Here is a 22,626-nt window from a genome sequence, read left to right as displayed (position 1 = left end):
AAGGAACTTCCAAAATCGAGTCTTTGAATTCACTGCCCGAAAGCCACTGTTTTCGAAACTGTAGTTGGTACCGAGGTCCCATATTACTGATTAAAACTTTGCTAGTTTCGAAATGTCTCCAAAACAGAGAAAAAGTCGCCACTACCGGCACATTCAAACACAACTTATTGCACTAGAAAATTATTATATTATGTTCACAAAATATGTCTCTACTGAAGTAAGGAGAATTCTTGCTTCTGGGTTCGCGTATACACACATGTATTCACAACGTAACTATACCGTTTATGGTATATGACACGGAAATTACGGACTACTCATGAAATGTGCCGATTTCAACAACTGCAGCTGTGTGCTATTCATACTGGTACGTTATCTCATGAACATTAACGTAACAGACGCTATAAATGGTTCAAATGGCTCTGAGCACTATGGGACTTAACATCTATGGTCATCAGTCCCCTAGAACTTAGAACTACTTAAACCTAACTAACCGAAGTACAGCACTCAACACCCAGTCATCACGAGGCAGAGAAAATCCCTGACCCCGCCGGGAATCGAACCTGGGAACCCGGGCACGGGAAGCGAGAACGCTACCGCACGACCACGAGCTACGGCAACAGACGCTATAATTTTGTCGTTATTCTCCAGGAGGTCTGCTGTTGCATTACGTCACGAGACGCTCAGCGACCTTAAGTAAGTAAAACTTGCTCAGATCGGCACGTGTAGGCCTGTAATTCGGAAATCTGCCAAAACCGTACAAGTATTTCAGTCCCAATGCATTCAGTGCACTTTTATATGCTGATTTTTTTGTGTAAAGCGGAACATGCCTAACGCGGAAACGAAAAGCAAATCTTAGAACATGCTTCGTAAATCATTGTATAATGCGGAAAAGAGCCTATACAGTACTACTGTATTACAGTTCATTAGTTATTCACAACTCTATATGGACGTTACTTTTAACGCCTCTGTTAAGCGGCGCAAAACCAAGAAAAGAAGTCCAGCGCAGCGCGACGCTGCTGGTGTGGACAACGAGTAAGTTACGCTCGCTTGTCAGTGTCGGTGCAGTACATCAAAGGAAACGTTTCGTTCGTCAGCGCCCTATTTGCCGACTTTCTCTTTTTCCTCATTATTGACGCACGCCGGCGCATACGGAAACATTGTTGCGCTTCTACCAACTCACTGACGCAATGTGCGCATTGAAAGATGTGGGTATTGTTCCGTTAACAATGGTTTTACCCGATAAGGTCACTCTTTCCTGCCAGTTTCAGTTGACTAGTAGCTCTTTAATAATACTGATTATGTCAGGGCTTGAATAGAGTTCGTGAACCTCTTCATTATGCAGTTTTCGCCACTCTCCGCTAATGTCATCCCTTTTTGCTCCGAAAATTTTCCTCAAAATTTTGTTTTCAAACGAAACGGCTTTTCATTTTGCACAGTGAGAGGCCAAGTCTCACACCCATACAGCATAACTGGTAGAATAATAGTTTTGTATATTCTAATCTTTAAATTCCTAGACAATATCCGTGATGAAAGTAATCTATTCAGTGAGAAGTAGCACGCATTTTCCGCCCGTAATTTCGTCTTCACTTCGGATTCAATCTCATTTCTCGAAGTGATGTCCACGCTTAGATACTTAAATGTGTTCACATTTTCAAACTGCATGTCTCTAACTTTTAACAGTTTCTGATCTACTGCTGTTGGCATTCTAGTAGTAACCAGGTATTTAGTTCTGTCTTCACTTATCCTTAGACCTACATCTTCGCTAGACTTGATTAACGCATTCGCATTTGCTGTTACAGATTATTTCCTATCGTTAATGATGTTTAGATTATCTGCATACCCGAATGTCTTAATATTTCCATTTAACTCCACACCCTCTGAATTATTTGCTGCCATTCGTACAATATATTATAGGACTAAATTAAAAAGTATCGGATACAGGCCATCTCCTTGCTTAAGTCCGTTCTTTAATACAAAGTCTTCTGACTCCAATTTTCCCACGCGTACTCTACTTTTTGTGTTTTTCAAACTCGCTTCTATCAGTCTAACATACTTCTTTGGTATTCCAAGTTCCAAAATAATTCTGTACAATTTTGATTGCAATACTGAATCATATGCTTTTGTAAAATCTATGAAAAGATTATGAACTGGTTTATTGTATTCCCATTTCTTTTCCAAAATTTGACGCAGGGTGAATATTTGGTCTATAGTTGATCTGTTCCTCCGAAAGCCAGCTTGGTAATCCCCCACAATTTCATTTGCATATGGTGTAAGTCTGCTTATCAGAATATTCGAGAAAATTTTGGAACACACGGGTAATAGCGATATCCCTCTATAATTACTACAATTCCTTTGTCGCCCTTCTTAAAAATTGGTATCAGAATTGACTCCTGCCACTCTTCAGGTATCATTTCTGAGTTCCATACTTTAGTTATCACTTTGTGAACTACTTTCACCAATTTCTGTCCCCCCTTTTTAACTAATTCTGCAGTTATGCAATCTGATCCTGGTGCTTTATGGTTTTTCAATTTGTTGATTGCATCTCTTACTTCCTTTAACGTTGGCTCAGGTATCTGGGGTTCTGCTGTATGTATTTTGTACACCTGCTCATTTCCTGCTTCCTGGTGTACATTTAGTAGATGCTCAAAATACGCCCTCCATTTACTTAATATAGCACTGGGGCCTGTCAGTATTTCCCCGGCATCCCCTCGAAGTGCATTTGCCCTAGCATTGAACCCCTTCCTATACCCATTTATGTCTAGGTAAAGTTCCCTAATGTTTTTTTTTTGTTTTACTGTTTGTTTCCATTTTTTAAATTTGATTATTCAAATAATCCCTCTTCTTTGCCTGTATTCTATGACCAACTTCCCTTCTCATGTTCAAGAACTCCTCTCGTTTTCTGTCTCCCATTCTATCCCAATCTAATTGCACTTTTCTCCTTTCCTCTACCAGTTGCTTGTGTTCCTCATCAAACCACGGTTTCCTCCTGTTCTTCTTAATTGTACCTATTGTGACCTTTGATGTCTCTTTGATATTACTCCTCAAAGTGATCCACTGTTTATTTACATCCTCGTCTTGATCTTCGTGTGTCCTGAGAGCATCAAACCTATTTGAAATTTCTGTCATGTACCTTCTTCTAAAGTTTTCATCACTTAGCTTGTCAGTGTCGAACCTAACAAGTTCTGCATTGTGACACCTTGATGTTGCTGTAGATAGCTGTTGGTGGACTTTGGCAACTACAAGAAAATGACCGGAGTCACAGTCTGCTCCCCTGAAAGTCCTAACATTTTCAATACTAGTGTGTCATCTCCGATCTACAAGAACATGATCAATTTGGTTTCGGGTGAGTCCATCTGGAAAGGCCCAAGTTGCTTTATGAATGTCCTTCCTTTTGAAATATGTGCTCTCAACATTCATGTCTTTTGAAACAGTTAAATCAACGACCCTTGTGCCATTATCATTCGAAATGTTATGCAAACTTTCTTTCCCAATTGTAGGCCAGAATGCTTCCTCCTTCCCTACCTTTGCATTAAAATCATCTATGATAATTTTGTATCTGAGGAGAACTCATCCCACAGTTGATCTAGTTCTTCATAAAAGCTGTCTTTAACAACCTCTTCAGTGTACTCAGTTGGTGCGTGTATATTACTTACTTCTAGTCTATTCCACCTGCCGGACAACACTATAACTGATAGTCGGTCACTAATTAACCTTATATCTCTGATGTGTGAAGCCCTTTTCTCTGTACTGAAAAACATGTTCCAAAACTGTGAGCTTCTGTACCTCTATAGAAAAATGTATAGTTACCCCTCTTTATGCTACCCTCCCCCTGGCACTGAATTTCTTGAATAGCTGTAATGTCTACATCGTATCTATCTAATTTGTCTAATGATGTCTGGAACGTTCCTGGCCTGTTCAAACTTTTAACGTTCCATGTTCCCAACCTGAAAGTTCCTTTTGGCCTGAATCTCTTCGAAGTAGGTACCGCCTGGAGATCTGAATGGGAACCTAGCTTACCTCCGGAATATTTTACTTCAAAGGGACCCGTGCCCATTAATGTTGCTGATTCTTGATGAACAGATTTGATAGTAAGAGAAACATACGCTTAAAAAACTATTAAAAGTAAATGTCGCATTCAGAATCTGATGATTATATCAGTGTTCTCCTAAATTACAGTGAAACTATTAATAACTTGTTTAGAGTTACATCGCCCTTACAGTGAAACAGAAGACGTAAGACACAAAAATTTATTCTCATCTTCTTGTCCTCTAATGACAGTCCGTGAAAACATCACAGTGTGGAATATATATTCACTGTATACATCTTTTTATCCAGCTTCACAATATCAAACATATAATTTGCAGCATTGCAAATATTTTTTATTATTTAAGTTCTTAAACAGCACAAATTAATATTCCAAAATTGGGTAGTAAATACATAATTACACTTACATCCCTCTTAAACATTTTACAAATACATTATACTGCTTTTCGTTTGCTTGGCAGTCATTATTTTCATCTTTACAAAATCTCTTTGGATGTTATATTCTTCATAAGGCAATAGCATTTTGTACAAGGCTCTTCTCAGATCGTATTCCTTTTCAAGTAATACAGTTATGAAGTGTTAAGTGCCCTTATTTTTTTCCCACTATATATAAATTTTTAGCAATTGTAATATTAGCCTATTTGATAAAATTAAAACACCATTAATAGTGACCACTTTCCTGTTTTTGACTCATTAATCAGTGATGCTCACTGCCTGAAATAAAAACTGCTTTTATGTAATATATTCCTCATTTCTTAAGGAAGACATGTTTAAACATTTGCTGTAATTTTTTCGCAGGTGTTCTTTGATAAGCCTCAACCAGCAGGAAGTACAGCATCTCAACCACCGAATGCACCTGACTATGCAGATGCTGGCATAGTCAGCTCATCAGAACCTCTAGGAGAGGGTGGCTTTGTTTCAAGCAGTAGGGACCAACTGGATCATCGTCAGCCACATCTTCATGAGCATTACACAACGAGAGAAAGGTGAGTTTCTACATGGTACACAGTCATAATCAATTTGTTATCATGTTAATTCTCAGATTTGTAACATCCAATTAACTGTTAATTTGTCAGTATGCATGGAGGCTGTTATTTTAATCAGTACCAAGCTTCTGTCAAAAACAGAAATAAATTTTTATTAGTTACTAAAGGATATGGACTACAAACTGATATAACTTGAATGGTAAGGCTTTCCTACAATGTGTTGGTGCAAAATTTGTGTTCAAATGTTACTATTTCAGTATCTCTTAACATTAAAATATGTCATAATAATAGTAATAACAACAATAATAATACTTTTGTGGTCTTTGTGTGAAGTAGAAACTGTACAAAATAACTGTTGCCTGAATGAAGTTGTGAATTGGCGACTGTAGAATATTTCAGTGGAAAACCAGTCTTTGATTTTAAGATGCTACTTTGTGAGATCACTAACAGTTGGTCATAAATACTACTGTCCAAGCAAATTTTGTTAATTAAAACTGAAATACATAGTATTGTTAAATTATGTAGGGTATCATACCCTTGGAAAATAGCTGTGCAGTGAAGTGCTTGCTTGTAAACATAAAGATAAGAAACAGTGGCCTGCTTAGTAGGCACTACATACAGAAATAATTAAGACCACAAGGATAAAAATATGTAAAAAGATTTAATGGTTAATAATGATAGAAAATACTGTAGCACGTTATTAGAAAACTGGGTAATTGACAAAAGTACATTGTCAACAGTAGTAACAAGATTTTTGTATAGTAATTACATTAGTGTACAATACAGAGACAGGTGACTACATCCAAGACTCAGTGTTTTGACTGCAGCATAGTAACCAGTATCTAAATCAGATAAAAGTTAAAATTTAAAATAGGATACACAACTTTTGTGTATTAACCGTGATGGGGTTCATTCTCATACAATGAAAAATCCAGGTTGGAATAATGACAGTATTACGAAAAGGATAGATTGCTACTTCATCATACAGCGGAGATATTGACTCACAGACAGGCACAGCAGAAGGATTACTAAACACATACACTTTTGTCCAGAAGGCCTTCATCTGGAATAGACAACATACACAGACACATTCCATGCAAACACAGCTCGCACGCACATGAGCACTGTCCCTGGTTGTCTGGGTCAGTCGGGCACAGGCAGCCTGAGACAGTGGTCATGTGTGTGTCAGCAGCATTTGCTTGAATGAGTCTGTGTATGATGTCTATTTCAGGAGAAGGTCTTCTGTCAAAAAGCTTATATGTTTAGTAATTTTTTTGCTGTGCCTGTTCGCAATTCTACATCTCCACTGGGGATTCATTCTCATTCTCTGTGTTGTTAATTTTGTTGCTTTTTAATTGAGGATTATAGCAAATAGTTTGCTTGGAGGTGAGCACTGAAGTGGTGACAAGTATAGCCTACTACAGTTGATACATTCTTTTTCTTCACTTTACAAATATATGAGATCTATATAGTCAACATTTCATACAAATTGAATTTGTTACTTGTTAGAAATTGTTATTTCCATATTCATTGATGTTTTAAGGATTGTGATGTAGCACTTTTACATGATTGTTCCTTTATAAACCTTCCAACTTGTCAATACAAATTTTGCCATGTCTGCTAACAACATTCATTAACAGGATATTAAAATTTTCTGTCTCAGTTTTTCACAGACTAATATTTGCAGGGCACCAAGTTGGAGGCGTACACCTGAAAGACTGGAGTGCATAACTGAATCAGGCCCTGAAGTGGGTTGTTCAAGAATCTGGAGCAGAGTCTTGGATCGGGTATTTGATAATTCTGACAGGCGGCAATATGGCATGAGTGTCCTGGGAAGACTTTTTGGGTTTGTTTTATAATTTTTTAACTTGGACATTATATTAAATTTAAATGAACTTACTGAGTACTAAACCTAACAATCACTTCAGGCTGAAGCTTGATTATTGCTAATTTCATTACACTTACTACCAATACATCAGTAGGGATGTTGTTCTTTTAAGCAGTTACTCAACTGTAATCTTTGACTCACTGTGCTCTATACTCATGTAATGTAGATGTAGAAACGTAAATGTTAAACCAACATTTTGAAGGATTCAGAGGTGTTAATACTACCACTTTACCTGTATAAACCAGCAGTGAAAGAATTAGTATTTTCACATTTTCAGAAGTAAGCTAGCATTAAATAATTCTGGTTGCTTTCAGATTTAGGTGATTTGTATATTGTATCTTTGATATTTGCAAATCTTATACTACTTAGCAACAAGATCATTTGAAACGAGTTGCAAATCACTTGGCAACTGATGGAGAAAGGGATCATCCATAGTTTCACTGATGGAAAATGATTGACGTTTGCCTCAGATAACTTGTTATAATACAGTAGGAGACATAAATCTGTTGGACTGTATAGACATACAACTTGGCCCCTCCTAAACAAGAGTCTAGTTACTGAACAATCCACAGTTGTACTAACAGTCTATAGTGTCCAGGGGACACAAAATTTCAGCAATCAGACATGTCACCATCACCAGGTGTATTGACGTACTGACCTCCTGGGGGTGCATAACCAACTTATATCCCCCACTGTGAGCCATTCTCTATGCAATGTGTGCCCAAAGACAAGCATCGTAACAGGTGCAAGAGTGATTGTGACAGTTTCTGTGGCCGAAGATGTGTGGTAGTGTGTCCCAGTTACCGTACCATGGGTGTAGTTACTCCATCCACCCTAATCGATTAGTCGCCCTAGCCACTGTGCATGCTGGCACCTAAGCAATTGCTTCCACAACCACATAAATGTTGCCCTTGGGCATGGACTGCATAAAAAGTGGTTCACAAGGGGACAGTTATAAGTCAGTCATGCACGCTCAGGGGTAGAGTATGTCAGCGCAGCTGATGACAGCGACATGTCCAACTGTTGAAATATTGTGACCCTTGGATGTTATGAACTGGCAGTACATCTATGGATTGTTTGAACAACAAATATGCTGGGCAGACAGAAGAATCACATGAGTTTAGCATCTCATTTCCTGAAGAAGATAGACCCGCCATGTTAGCCGAGAGCACTAATGCGCTACTTCCTGGACTCGGGTAGGCGCGCCGGCCCCGGATCGAATCCACCTGCCAGATTAACAACAAGGGCGGGTGTGCTGGCCAGCCTGGATGTGGTTTTTAGGCAGTTTTCCACATCCCCCTAGGTGAATACCGAGCTGGTCCCCACATCCTGCCTCGGGTACACGACTCACAGACATTTGACACACATGTGCACTTTTCCATGATTTACACTAGATGCAGATGGGGTACTCTGATTCTGTCCCAGGGTGTACGGGATGACAGCAGGAAGGGCATTTGGCCACCCCTTCAAATTAACATGCCAAATCAGATTTAACCACGCCAGCATCAAGCACAATGCGGGACAAAGGCACAAGCAATAGAATAGAATAAATCCTGAAGAATCCAGCAGTCCTGATTAAATTTAACTAATTATCGTTAACATCAGTGCTGAACGTTGGCATAGTTTCTGTGGCTGGATCTGGACTATTCTGTTTTGCCTATTTATCAGTTTTAATTGGTTACTTTTTCTTTGATTTTCACTCTGCCAACACAGAAAAAAGTAAAAATTAGACAGAAACAATATACATTTTATTATAAATAATTAATATAAAATATAACAATGCAAAATCCAGCATTATATTATATTATGAGAAGGATAGATTGCTACCCACCATATAGAGGAGATACTGAGTCAAAGACAGACACATGTGAGCTTTCAGCCAAAAGGCCTTCTTCTGGAGTAGCCAACACATAAACATGCGTGCAAGCACAACTCACACACCCATGACCACAATCTTCGGCCACTGGGGCCAGACTGCAAGCAACTGTGGTTGATAGGAGAAACAGTGTGGGTGCTGGGGGTGAGGAGAAAGGAAATGGTAAAGTGCTGCCTTTGAGTGCATTCAGGGAGATGGTGGGATCAGGATAGGGCAGCTAAGTACTGTCAGAGGGTTAGAAGGAGGGGAGGGGGATTGGAAAAGGAGAGATGTTGAGGAAGGAAGAAAAGACTGTGGGTGCATTGGTGGAACAGAAAGCTATGTACTGCTGGAATGGGAGCAGGGATTGGGATAGGTGGGTGAAGGATAGGGACTAACAAAGATTGAGGCTAGAGGGTTTACAGGTATGTAGATATATTGTAGGGAGAGTTCCCATCTACACAGTTCAGAAAAGCTGGTGTTGGTAGGAAGGATCCAAATGGTACAGGCTGTGAAGCAGCTACTGAAGTGAAGAATGTTATGTTGGGCAGTATGCTTGGCAACTGGGTTGTCCAGCTGTCTCTTAGCCACAGTTTATTGGTGGCCGTACATGTGGACAGGCAGTTTGTTGCTTGTTGTATCAACATAGAATGCAGCTCAGTGGTTGCAGCACATGACAGCTTTCACAGATAGCCCTGCCTTTGATTGGCTAGGTGATGCTTGTGACCGGACTGGAGGAGGTAGTGGTGGGAGGATGTGTGGGACAGATCTTGCATCTAAGTTTGTTACAGGAATATGAGCCATGAGACAAGGGGTTGGGAGCATGAGTGGAGTAAGGATGGAAAAGGATATTCGTAGATTCAATGGGTGATTGAGTACCACTGTGAGAGGCATGGGAAGGATTGGCACAATGACAGGTAGGCGAAACCCTGGCTGAGAATGTGTTTCAGTTGCTTCAATCATGGGTGTTTCTGGGACAAAAGGGGGTGCTCCTTTGTGGCCAGATGATGAGAATGCCAGAGGCGTTAGGTGACTGGAGAGACAAGCCATGGGAAATTTGTTTCTGCACAAGGTTAGAAGAGGGAATCAGCCAGCTTTTTCGAATTGCACATGTGGAAGCTCTCCTTTTGATGTATCCATCATTTATATGACCCCCTGGCCTCAACCTTTGCCATTCCGTGTCCATCTCCCACCTATCCACTTCCCTGCTCACACTGCAGCACTGCACAGCTTTCTATTCCACCAACACACCCGCCAGTCTCTCTATCTCTCTCTCTCTCTCTCTCTCTCTCTCTCTCTCTCTCTCCCTCTTTTTTCCCTCTCCTTTGCTCTCCCCTGCCTCCTCCCTCCCTCAAACCTCACAACTGCACCTAGCAGCTCTACCATGTCCGCACTACATCCCTACATGCTCCCACAAGCAACACTACTCCCTCCCCCACTCCTACCTTGCTATCCCTTCTTGTCTCTGCCCCAGCCTCCTCTTTACCCCCACACAAGGGCACCCATTTTATGGTCTGTGGCGGTGGGGGGCTAGAAGTGGAGGTATGGAATACTTTTAGAAGATTAATGGCAACCTGTGAAGAGCCATAAAAAATGTTCCAGTTTTGACCCTGTTAAAAACCTGCGTAATACCAATTTTTTAATCATTTTATTGAAAGAAAAACACATGATAACCTTATATTTTTTCTGTTCCTTGAGAACCAGAGGGGCTGCAGTCCCTCCTTCCCCTGAATATAAGCTCCCTTGCCCCCACGATCGAGACTGACTCTCCCCCATTAGGTGCAGTTGCTCACAGTCTGGCTTCAGCAGCCAGAGATGGTGATAACAAGTGTGTGAGTTTTGCCTGCATGAATCTGTGTGTGTTTTCTATGTTAGAAGAAGGCCTTTTGGCTGAAAGTTCACATATAATAGTCTTTTTGTTGTGCCTTTGCTCATTTAGTTGTGCCTTTATGTGACTCAACATACCCTCTATATAGTGAGTAGCAGTCTATCCTTTTCATGATATTGTCGTTAATGTAAAACTATGAGACAGAAATTCTTGCTAGTAAAAGGTTCAGGAGGTGATAGATATTTTACCACTCTCTATTGATTTAGCCTCTTGAAGCTAAGTATTGGCCATCAGTTTTGTCTCATAACTTTTATATTTTTCTCAAGTGAATTTTCTTTTTGACATTGATATAAGATATTTGAGACAGTGTGAGGTCTGTGAAAACAATGATAGCTTTGTAGCAGTGTGTCACGCATAGTAATGTTTTAAAATCAAATAATTCTTAGCTGTTTTAAATGCACTTCCATATAAAATACCTGTAATATATCTTCTAAAAGTATATAGCGAGTCTTAGTCAATAAAACTACTTCATTTATTCCTCTTTCTCCCAAGCCTGTGCAGCTGTATTAACTCCTATGTTCCCCCTGTCACATGATGCTAAACACATTGCATTTTCAAAGTAGATTCTTGTAATATGTTTCACTTGGTTTTAGGTGGGATCACATACTGGTATGAAACTGGTTTGTGCAGTTTAAATGGAAACAATATTTTCTTGGCACTGTTAAGTGTAGGATGAGTTCCTGTAACATTTACATGTGAAATTTACAAGAAAAACCACAGCTAATCTGAAAGTCAAAAAGAAAAAAATACTATAAATTACAATTTAAATAATACACGAGAGTAATTCAAAGGCTTGACTGACAATTTTAGTGAAATTGAGATGCTAAAAGAGGATGAGGAGGAGGCAAAGGATGAGGAGGGGAAGAAGAAAAAGAAGAAGAAGAAGAAGAAGAAGAAGAAGAAAGGATAGGGTTTAACATGTCATCAATACTAGAATCATTTGTCCTACACAATAGGACATGGCATTTCGTAGGACCTCTGCCATCATACTTCCAATTTTTTTCTTGGAAATTGCTTTTAGGATTTAAATTGTTACCTAAAATGTTCATCTAGAAATTAATGTTACCTATTCTATCCTGACACTCCTATTGGTTGGCTAGTTGTTGGGGGTTGTTAACTTCTTGGTAGACCAAAACCAGTTTCCTCCAAGCACCAGAGAGTCAGGACATGTCCAAACATGAACCTTTGCTTGATGGTTCAGTTCAAGACCCACTGCAGCATCTACTTGAACAGCAGTACACAATCAGTTCTGTGTGAAACACAGAAAATCAGCTGCCAAAATGTTTTCATTGACTCAAAAGGTACTTGAGAATGAATGTCTGTCAAATTGACAGTTGTTTCAGTTGGACCAGACATTTTCATAAGGCTGGGATGAGGCTGATGATAAAAATCACTCTGGATGCTCTTCAACATGAAAAGTTGAAGACAGTGTGACTCATGTGTGTGAACTTCTGAATACAGATTGTAGAATGAGTGTTCATCTGATAGCTCAGACTGTGGATATACCCAAAATCTTTGTTCACAAAATTGCAACCAAATAATTGCAGAAAATATGTGCAAAACTGGTTCCAAAAATTTTGAGTGATTTCTGCTTGTTTGTGAAGAACTCCTAGTATTGTGTAGAAATGAGACTACTTTTTGGTCAATTTTTTAATACGAGATGAAACATGGGTTATTGAATGCAATACTAAGACAAAGAGACAGAGCTCCCATCGCCATATGATACAGTTGTCACGCCCCAAGAAGGCAACCATGAGAAGATCCAAAGTGAAGGCAGTGTCCCTTGTCTTTTTTTGTTGTTGTTAGTAGTATAGCCTGGCATTAGTTCATACCTGCCAGACAGACTGCAAACGCTGTCATTTATGTGGAAATGTTCAATAAACTGAAAATAGTGTTGTGCACCTCAGATCATACATCATCAGTTCCTGGAAGCTCCTCCAAGACAATGTGCTCAGCCACATCACCTTCTTGGTGAGGGGTTAACTGGTGTAAAACAATAGAGCAGTGCTGCCCCTGTCCCAAGTATGCTCTAGCAGTTCCCTCTCCCTCCCCCACTTCCTCCTCTCCCCCAGTTCGAGACATTCACAAATGGTTCATGTTTTGAGGCCATAGGCAATGGGAAAGTAGTTGTTACCAGTGCCCTAAAGGAAACTCCGACCCTGGCCTCCCAGGGTATCAACACCACTTAGAAATCTTACTGACAAACATGTATTGATGCAGGAGGGTGATACTTTGAAGAATTTTGATGCGTTGTACCAGGTTTTGTTTTTTGGGCTTAATGACATAACTATCCAGATGAATCTTGTACACCCCTGCCTTTATTTAAAGCATGAGCTATGTCTTAGTTGTGTTTGGTACAGCTGTTTTGTAATTACATGTCACGTCCACAGGTCCTATCGAACAATTAGTAAAAATTTAAATATAACTAGAAGGATGTGTCAAGAGTTTATGGTGGACAGTATAAGAAGAATGTAGAGCCCTAAATGTATAATTTTGGAAATACACTATGTCAGAATAATAGTTAACAGTAGTTACATAAATGCAGTACTTCAGAATGTTCACCTAAAATATTTTTGTCATAAAAGCTCACTGCGAGCCACCAGTCATATATTCCTTCAACCTGTAGTGCTAACCTGACTAAACAAAAATAAGATGGGAAGGTAACATAGAAATATGACAGTCTAGAAGGTTTACATTAATTAGGTATTACTTCAGAGATTTTCTTTTTTTTTTGTGGGTAGTGAAATTCATATTAAATTAAAAGAATGAAGGCCATTGGTGCTAAAAATAGTATTTGGGGATCATGTTTATATTCATATGGTGCTCTGTGTACTGTAAAGCAAGTTTCTTTGTGAATTCTGCTGAAAAATATGTGTCATGCTCCATTGTTTGTAGTTCAGTAGGTTCTTATTTGGGTGTAATCCTTTAAGGGGAGCCAGAACGATTCATCTCCTCCATGTTAATTTTAGCAAATAGAAGGAACTTTTTTTCTAAAACTATTAAACATATTGCTCTGAAATTTGGACTACATGTTCAGTGAATATTTCTCCGCAAAGTTATAATGTCATGTTAATAAATATTAATTGGTTTTTGTTTTACAATTTTTTTAAAACAGATGCTTATTTTTTTCTAAAATTTTGCACATTTTCTTCTATAATTCTTGAATTATACAATATTTTTTTGCAATTTGTTATAAAAGGGAAGGAAAAGAAGTAAACAATGTTCTGTATAAATTTTATTGATATACTGTTTGCAGTTTTTGAGAAAATGTTCCTCAAAGATTAAAATTTTATAAAGTTACAGGAAATGGCTTCCAAAGTCTTTTAATACATTCCTGCCCCATATGATGGATTATCAGCATCTTCTTCTCATTCCAGTGTTAGTTTCCTTTTCACTGGCCTTTTCTTCCATTTTTCTGCATGTTGAAGGCTTTTGTCTCTTCTTCTTGCACCTCTTAGTCTTCTTCATCAATTAGTCGCATTGTGGAAATGGTGTTGTGTCCTGGTTGGAAACGTAAATGTTTCAGCACATCACATTTGATAATGTTTCCTTCATTGTATGTTGCCACTGCATCATGCACTCCAAAATGCAATGTTTTTATCTGTACAAACGCTCTCTTGGGAATCCTAATCCAAGTTAAATCATTTACACTTTCATTTGGATTTTGTGTTTTCTCATGTATACACTTTTCCAATAAACTTGGCTGTGATAAATCTCTGAATATGGGCTTAATTACATCGATTACAGCATTTGGCAAACTGTTTTTATGGGCATGTTCTTTTCCTGATTGGTACTTAAACCAAGAGTCATCACCTGTGGAGCACAGTGCATGTTGTGGGTACTCATTTGTTGATACAGTATGAAAAAATTACGCCCATATGGCTCTCCTCATATGCTTCTCGTATTTTGCCAAATTGCACACCCATAATACCTCTGCAATCTATCAATTGCTTCGTCTGTCAATCTTCCTCTTCCTCCAAGGGTCTTACCATCACTAAGCTTATGGGATCCTAATCTCTGCTTTTGTTTGCACAAGGAAGCCCCCTTGCGCTTCTGCACATGTCCAATGCACTCCTGTTTTTTAATGTGAATTTCATTGCCATAAGGTTTGAGTTCCTCTACATCTCCTAGATAGTTAGTGTGTCGTACATTATACCACTCCTGTGTTCTGCAAAAAATTGCTTTCACTCCCTCTACTTCCATTGCTCCACTCGTGCCGTGAAAATTTGCTGCACAACTTTCACTAAGTTCATCCTTGGTATTTCCCTTACATCTACAATGTTTTGAGAGAAGAGCAACATCAGTTACTTTGCAACTTTCTCCACTGGTAACAGTCACAACTCCATTTAGAGATTTATGAACTCTATGTTGCCATGACCCATCTAAAGAAGCAGTTAAATCTCTACAATTCCCATTATCTGTCACAGCTTCTTCAACTGCTTTCTTCATTGTTGCTTGAGCAGTATCTTCAGCAGAAGATCCCACCAATTCATTATAAAAGCCAAACTTGGTTGTTGATTTTGGCAAGTTCATAATTCCACATAACATTATCCCTGCAGCACTGCCCTTGCCAATGCAATGCAAGCCATACACTAGCCTAACATTTATATCATACACCTTTTTTCCACTATTACCACTATGAGGAATACTGTTAGAATTAGAAAACAAAACTTCTGCAACACATTTGTTACACTTCAATAACATTTTACATGCCAAACCAATGTGTGAAGCTATTTTCAATTCCAGTCCTCTTTCTTTGCAAACTTGGCATAATACACTATGTTTCAAAATATTAGAGAGAAGGGAAATGTTAATTATTTCATTCACATCACTACTGTCACTTTCATAGTTTTCAAATTTTTCTTTGCTGTCACATTTTCTTGCTGGAAGAAGTTCTATCATATTCATCTGGGAAGTAGTTTGAGCAGATCTCCCTTCAAAGCAACGAAAGATTTCTTCTTACAATCATTGTGCCTTTTCTTAAACACTTGGTTGCTGAAGCAGGGCGTATTGATATCCACAAACCAAATACGTAAAACAGGTACAAGCAAAACAACACAAAGCAAACTCCACAAGTCAACACATACGGTATAGCGCTTATGTTTACCAATATGAACAGTTACTTGTCACAGAGATAAAGCCATACAACACTGGAAAACAAAACACTGTCTAATTCTGCAAAGATACCCTGCTTGCAGCCAGCGAGCTGCACTGTCAGAGGTGACACACCCAGTCACTACAACTGTTTACGTGGTGTATCAACTTTGCAGCGATAAAAACACACACTTAGAATTCACTTAGAAGGGTGAAACTTGATTTGTTTTATTCAGAAAACTTCTAATAATTTTATAATGGAAAAAAACCCAAAAACCTTAGTTTTGTCATTTTCATCGTTCTGGCTCCCCTTAATAATAAGCTCTCATCATTTAAATAATATACTCATACAATTCAGAAAATTAGTGCCAAAATTATCATCATTTCTCTTAGCTGATTTATTGCAAGCTATAGAAAGCTTATCAAATAAATACACAGTCAGTTAATTTCGAGGGCTTCATACTTTCAGCTAATTTTTCCTCATAAAATAAATAAATATATATACATATATATGATGTAATAAAATAGAAAGAAACTTCCACATGGGAAAAATACATTAAAAACAAAGATTCCAAGACTTACCAAGTGTGAAAGCGCTGGTAGACAGGCATAACAAAACAACACACAAACACACACACAAAACTTCCAGCTTCCGCAACAAACAGTTGATTCTTCAGGAAAGAGGGAAGGAGAGGGAAAGACGAAAGGATGTGGGTTTTAAGGGAGAGGGTAAGGAGTCATTCCAATCCTGGGAGCGGAAAGACTTACCTTAGGGGGGGAAAAGGATAGGTATAGACTCGTACACACACACACACACACACACACACACACACACACACACACACACACACACACATATCCATCCATACATATACAGACACAAGCAGACATATTTACAGGCAAAGAGTTTGGGCAGAGATGTCAGTCGGCGGAAGTGCAGACGCAAAGATGATGTTGAATGACAGGTGAGGTATGAGTGGCGGCAACTTGAAATTAGCGGAGATTGAGGCCTGGTGGATAACGTGAAGAGAGGATATATTGAAGGGCAAGTTCCCATCTCCGGAGTTCGGATAGTTTGGTGTTGGTGGGAAGTATCCAGATAATCCGGACGGTGTAACACTGTACCAAATGTGCTGGCCGTGTACCAAGGCATGTTTAGCCACAGGGTGATCCTCATTACCAACAAACACTGTCTGCCTGTGTCCATTCATGCGAATGGACAGTTTGTTGCTGGTCATTCCCACATAGAAAGTGTCACAGTGTAGGCAGGTCATTTGGTAAATCACGTGGGTACTTTCACTCGTGGCTCTGCCTTTGATCGTGTACATCTTCCGGGTTACAGGACTGGAGTAGGTGGTGGTGGGAGTGTGCTTAGGACAGGTTTTACACGAGGGGTGGTCACAAGGGTAGGAGCCAGAGGGTAGGGAAGGTGGTTTGGGGATTTCATAGGGATGAACCAAGAGGTTACGAAGGTTAGGTGGACGGTGGAAAGACACTCTTGGTGGAGTGGGGAGGATTTCATGAAGGATGGATCTCATTTCGGGGTAGGATTTATATCTCTGCCCATACTCTTTACCTTTAAATATGTCTGCTGGTGTCTGTATATGTATGGATGGATATGCGTGTGTGTGTGTGTGTGTGTGTGTGTGTGTGTGTGTGTGTGTGTGTGTGTGTGTGTGTGTGTGCGCGAGTATATACCTATCCTTTTTACCCCCTAAGGTAAGTCTTTCCGCTCCCGGGATTGGAATGACTCCTTACCCTCTCCCTTAAAACTCACATCCTTTCATCTTTCCTTTTCCTTTCCTCTTTCTTGACGAAGCAGCTGTCGGTTGCGAAAGCTCGAAATTTTGTGTGTGTGTTTGTGTGTTATTTTATTGTGCCTGTCTACCAGCGCTTTCCCGCTTGGTAAGTCTTGGAATCTGTGTTTTTAATATATAAATTTAAAAAAATAAAACCCCAACTGAAAGACCTTCATTTTGAGAACAAATAAGTGGCCCAATACACAAGACAGAACATGAAAGAAGACACTCATAGCTACTTTTAAAAATGAAGGTTTCCATAGTTAAGTGCAATGATTTACCTTTTATTATTCTGGTTGCAGTTATTTCTGGAAACCTTTATTCACTACAGTTGTAATGTTGCACATCTATGATGGATAAAATTCTTACTTTTAAAAATGTTTTCCATGATCTGAATTAGTAATTGTGTGTATTGAGTTTCCAGTTTTCATTTTGTTACTTAAAGAATAATTTTATAAGCAAACTTCAAATTACTGATACTTAGAAAACACACAGTTTTCTCCTTTTTACTATACTAATATTTAGCAGTCATCATCCAGTTTTTATTAACATTACTAGGTCTTTTCTTCTATCGTAGATGTACCAAATTAAGTTTAATCTTATAAACACATATCTTTGTTTCAGGCAATCCATGAGACAAGCATATTCTAAAAGAATAGACTTCAAGGAACACCTGGATGACACAGAGGACCACCGTCCCTTTTTTACATACTGGGTAACAACAGTTCAGGTTCTCATTCTCATCATATCAATAGCCTGCTATGGACTGGGACCTGTTGGTATAGATCTGAATCACAGGTCAGGCCAGGTACGGTTGCAAAATCAAGTTTAAATCTGTATGCATTCAACACCCTAGATTCAAAATCTAAATTAGTTACTACTGATTCTGAATTAAGTACTATAATTTCATCATAAATTTGTCAACAGTGGTAATTACTGTCTTTGGTAAATTAAAGAAAGACAGTAGAATTGTAATCAGACATTGTTAAAATTTACTGCCATGCCTTCAAGACCACCATGAAACAAGTGCAACTTTGAAAAGCTATTTATGGTTAAAATACATATGTTAGGTTTGAGGGAGAGGTCTTCATAATTTGGCCCAGGCCTTCTCAAAGAGAAAAGCATATACAGTTAATTAATGGTGCATCCATCAATAGAAACACTGGTATGAAATAACAATAAGAAAAGTATAGAGTGTTGCTTACCGCACAGAGGCAGCATTCTGTGGTAGACATGTTCATTGGAAAAAGATTTCTAGATATTATCAGCTATTTTTATAAGTGCTTTATCGGACACAAACAAAACAAATCACACACAGTTTCACTGGTGCATAACTCTCACACATAACCACTATCATCTCTGGGCACTAAGGCCCTACTACAACTGAAGCCTTTGATGGGATAAATAGTACAGAAGAGCTGTGAATTGAGAGGAACAGGGATACAGGGGTAGGTGTTGGGAAAGATTCAAGTGCTGGAGGGGGGGGGAGGGGGGGAGGGAGGGGGACAAATGGCACAGGAGAGAAGTAGAGAAGGGGAAAAGACTATGCAGATGCACTGGCCAGATAGAAATCCATTGTAAAGTAGAAGTGGGAGTAGAGAAGGGAATAGGCAGCTGGAGGACAGGGAGTAGTGAAGGTTGAGGCAAGAGGGGTTTAGGTAATGAGGGATATATTGCAGTGATAATTCCCACCTTCATTATCCAGAAAAACTCGTGTTGGTAGGAAGAATTCAAATGGCACAGTTTGTGAAGCAGTCTTGAGGTCAAGGATATCGTGTTGGATGGCAGGCTCAACAACTAGATGGTCCAGGTGTCTCTTACCACAGTTTGGCATTATCATGGACAGACAACTTGTTGGTGGCTATGCCCAGGTAGAATGCAGCACAATGATTATTGCTAAGTTGGTAGGTCACATGTAGAATGCAGCACAATGATTATTGCTAAGTTGGTAGGTCACATGGCTACGTTCAAATATGGCCCTGCCTTTGATGCAGTTGGAGATGGCTGTGATAGGACTTGAGTAGGTAGTAGTGGTAGGATGTATGGGACTGGTCTTACACTTAGGTCTGTTGCTGGACTGTGAGCCATTTGGTAAGGGGATGGGATCAGAGATTAAATAGGGACAGACAAGGATATGCATAGGTTGGGGTTCACGGAATCTTTCCACCAATAGCATAACTACATAGTTGAGAACTCTTCCTCAGATAAAACATATTCTCTTCCTGTCCTCCATTGGCCTACCCCTTCCCTACTCTTGTTCCAGCTTTACATGTGCCTTCTATCCTGAAAGCACATCTGCATAGTGCTTTCCCCTTCTCTGCTTCTCTCCTCTCCCCTTTGCTCCTCCCCCACCCCCACCCTCCAAGTTTAGCCTCACAATGCTGCACCTAGCAGCCTTTCTTGTCCCGACAATGTTCTTGCATGCTTCCACAGCTAGCTCAGCATCTTCACCCACCCCTTCCCTCCACCTCATTGTTCCTGCTGACTCACCCTCACATCTCACACTTCTTCTGCACTCCCACTACCAAGAATGTAGGGTACCAAGCAATTGGAAAAAAGACACAAGTCATTCCCATTTTCAAGAAATGTCAGTGAAACAATGCACATAATTATGGGCCTTTATCAATGATTTCATTCTGTTGAATTTTGGAACGTATTCTGTGGTTATACATTGTGTCATTTCTGAAGAATTAAAAAACTGCTCTACAAAACCAACTTGGGTTCTGTAAACAGAGATCTTGCAAAATCAGCTCACTCTGTTTCTCCATAAAATTGAGAGAACTATACACAGAGGCATTTAAGTTCACACCTTGTTCCTTGACATCTGGAAAGCATTTAATATATTTCTGCACTTTTGTTTAGTGAACAAAATACGAGCTTACTGTGCACCAGGCCAGATTTACAACTGGATTCAGAGCTTTCTAAGAGATAGGACTCAGTACATTATTCTTAATGGGATGAAATTATGGAGGTAGAAGTAGTTTCTACATTACATCAAGAGGGCTGTTTACAATATATGTAAATGATCTACCCTTTTCTTCCAGTGATCATCCAGCTGCAGTTGTCCACTGACTTCTTTTAATACTTTCCACCACTTTTTCCCTTTTTGCATTGTGTGAGATTTGATAATGTCATTTTCATTATCTTGTATGCCAGAGAATGTGTTAAGGTTAATCCGGATTTTCTTTATGGTTTTATCCGCAGTTCTTATTTTAGTCATTTTATGATATTGCTCTACACTCATCTCATTACTTTTTATTATGAGCTTTAAAGCCCTTGCTATCATCCATCCTTAAAGCCTTGTCATCATCACAATCGCCAGTCTATGTTGGTAGCTGTGTCAAACAACTCATAGGTATAAGGGTGTGGGAATGCGGGAGATATCCTACAACAGTAATCCCACTGACAATATGAACATTATATACAAAACCTGTTCCCAGTATTATCTTCCTTGACTCTGTACTTAGCCTTAACAACATACTACTCATTATCATCCTACTTCTCCCATACTTCACATTACGCATGTTATAACCTTTAATCACCAATAATTGCATGGATATTCAAACACACTCACTTAGAAACAATAGCTGGTTACATTATAACAACTCAGTATCTCTTATTCAACTGCCGTGCCGTGACATGCGGCCGGCACTGTTCGTAGCTAGGTGGCGCTCCCGCGCTCAGCCGAGTTGTGGAGCGCCTCTATCGCCGTTTGCGCATACTGTTGTGGCGGCACTGTTAAATGTCGTGGCACTGTCACAACAACGGACTATCCTAATGACCTATTGTGCCTCATCATCATGTTTTGAGAAATAATTACACAAGTTCATAAAGACGATCATAGCATGCACTATTTACTAAAGAGAGAATTCATTATAAAGACACATTTCCTATAATAATGTCCGGAGAACGATTGCTTGACCCTAAACTTCACCTCTCATGCCTGAGAGATCTGTTCAGCATAACATGTTTCATGTGCTCTGTGATACCACCGATATATTTACTTAAACTCAGGTGCTTTTCCAGCTACAACCTATGTCCCTTAAACAATTGTTTCAATATTACGAAAAGGAAAGTTGCTACTCACCATATAGTGGAGATGCTGAGTCGCAGATAGGCACGACAAAAAGACTCACAAATAAAGCTTTCAGCCAGTAAGGTCTTCATCAAAACTAGACGACAGACACTCCCCCCCCCCCCCACACACACACACACAGGCTAGTACCCACAGGCTTGTACCCATGGGCTGCAGCATCTTAACCAAGCATTCTTCCTACACTGCCTAGTGTAATGCCCTCTTTTACAGCCTACCCAGCATATCACATTGTGTGATTCAGTGCACAGGACCACAGATATTTTTGACATCTCAAGGGATCATTGTTTCGTATAATCATAACTATTTTGTCATAATGTCATAATTATTTTGTCACAATATTATATCTATCATAAATGAAGTGATTTTTGTTTGAGCTGTTAAAACTTCTACTTCTTTATCTTATTTGTTTCAGGTACTGGTAACAAGTCTGTCTCTTCAACAAGTGGATTACCAGGAACCAGCTAACTTCTGGATAGGGCCAAGAGCAGTAAGTTACAAAAGGATGGTAGAGCTAAGTCAGTTTCAGAGTATGTTCCCTAAAATATTCAGGATATTGTTAATTCATTATATAGATATAGGCACTAATGGCAAATGAAATTTTGTAAAGTTGTTAATGTTCATAGCCCACACTGTTTATTTGCTTGCATTGGTGCAATTTCGAATCACTGATGTGTCACAATTTTGCTATGAAATTCAGAGTTCCTGCCGCTGTGTCATATAGAATGCAACTAAACAAATTGCAAGTACAGTACTTTACTTCACTAAATGAATATGTGCTTAGCCACATCACTACCATTGCAAAATAGTACTTACTTACTGTTTGAATAACTTCAATTAAACAAATAAAATTCTAATAAGAAGAGAGTTATCTGAATATCTAGGGAATTTAGGAGTGAAATATTGGCACAGAGCCCATTTTTCAAAGATATGGCACAAAAAGCTTTCCTATGACCATGGTTTCTTTTTTTTACAATTT

At 39.2% G+C, this 22,626-nt stretch overlaps 1 protein-coding gene across 1 annotated transcript in view; it reads left to right on the top strand.

The window, feature by feature from the left end:
* Positions 1 to 22,626, top strand: part of LOC126330513 (inactive rhomboid protein 1-like) — a 786,904-nt gene that overhangs the window by 671,040 nt on the left and 93,238 nt on the right. The window contains exons 7-10 of the mRNA XM_049996362.1: positions 4,843 to 5,030; positions 6,718 to 6,876; positions 18,179 to 18,362; positions 22,063 to 22,137. Of these exons, the coding sequence (XP_049852319.1) occupies positions 4,843 to 5,030; positions 6,718 to 6,876; positions 18,179 to 18,362; positions 22,063 to 22,137 (606 nt within the window). The remainder of the gene's footprint in view (positions 1 to 4,842; positions 5,031 to 6,717; positions 6,877 to 18,178; positions 18,363 to 22,062; positions 22,138 to 22,626) is intronic.

This window comes from Schistocerca gregaria, chromosome 2 (genome assembly GCF_023897955.1).
Source record: "Schistocerca gregaria isolate iqSchGreg1 chromosome 2, iqSchGreg1.2, whole genome shotgun sequence".
Taxonomy (NCBI): domain Eukaryota; kingdom Metazoa; phylum Arthropoda; class Insecta; order Orthoptera; family Acrididae; genus Schistocerca; species Schistocerca gregaria.
This window is presented reverse-complemented; position numbering and strand designations above follow the sequence as displayed.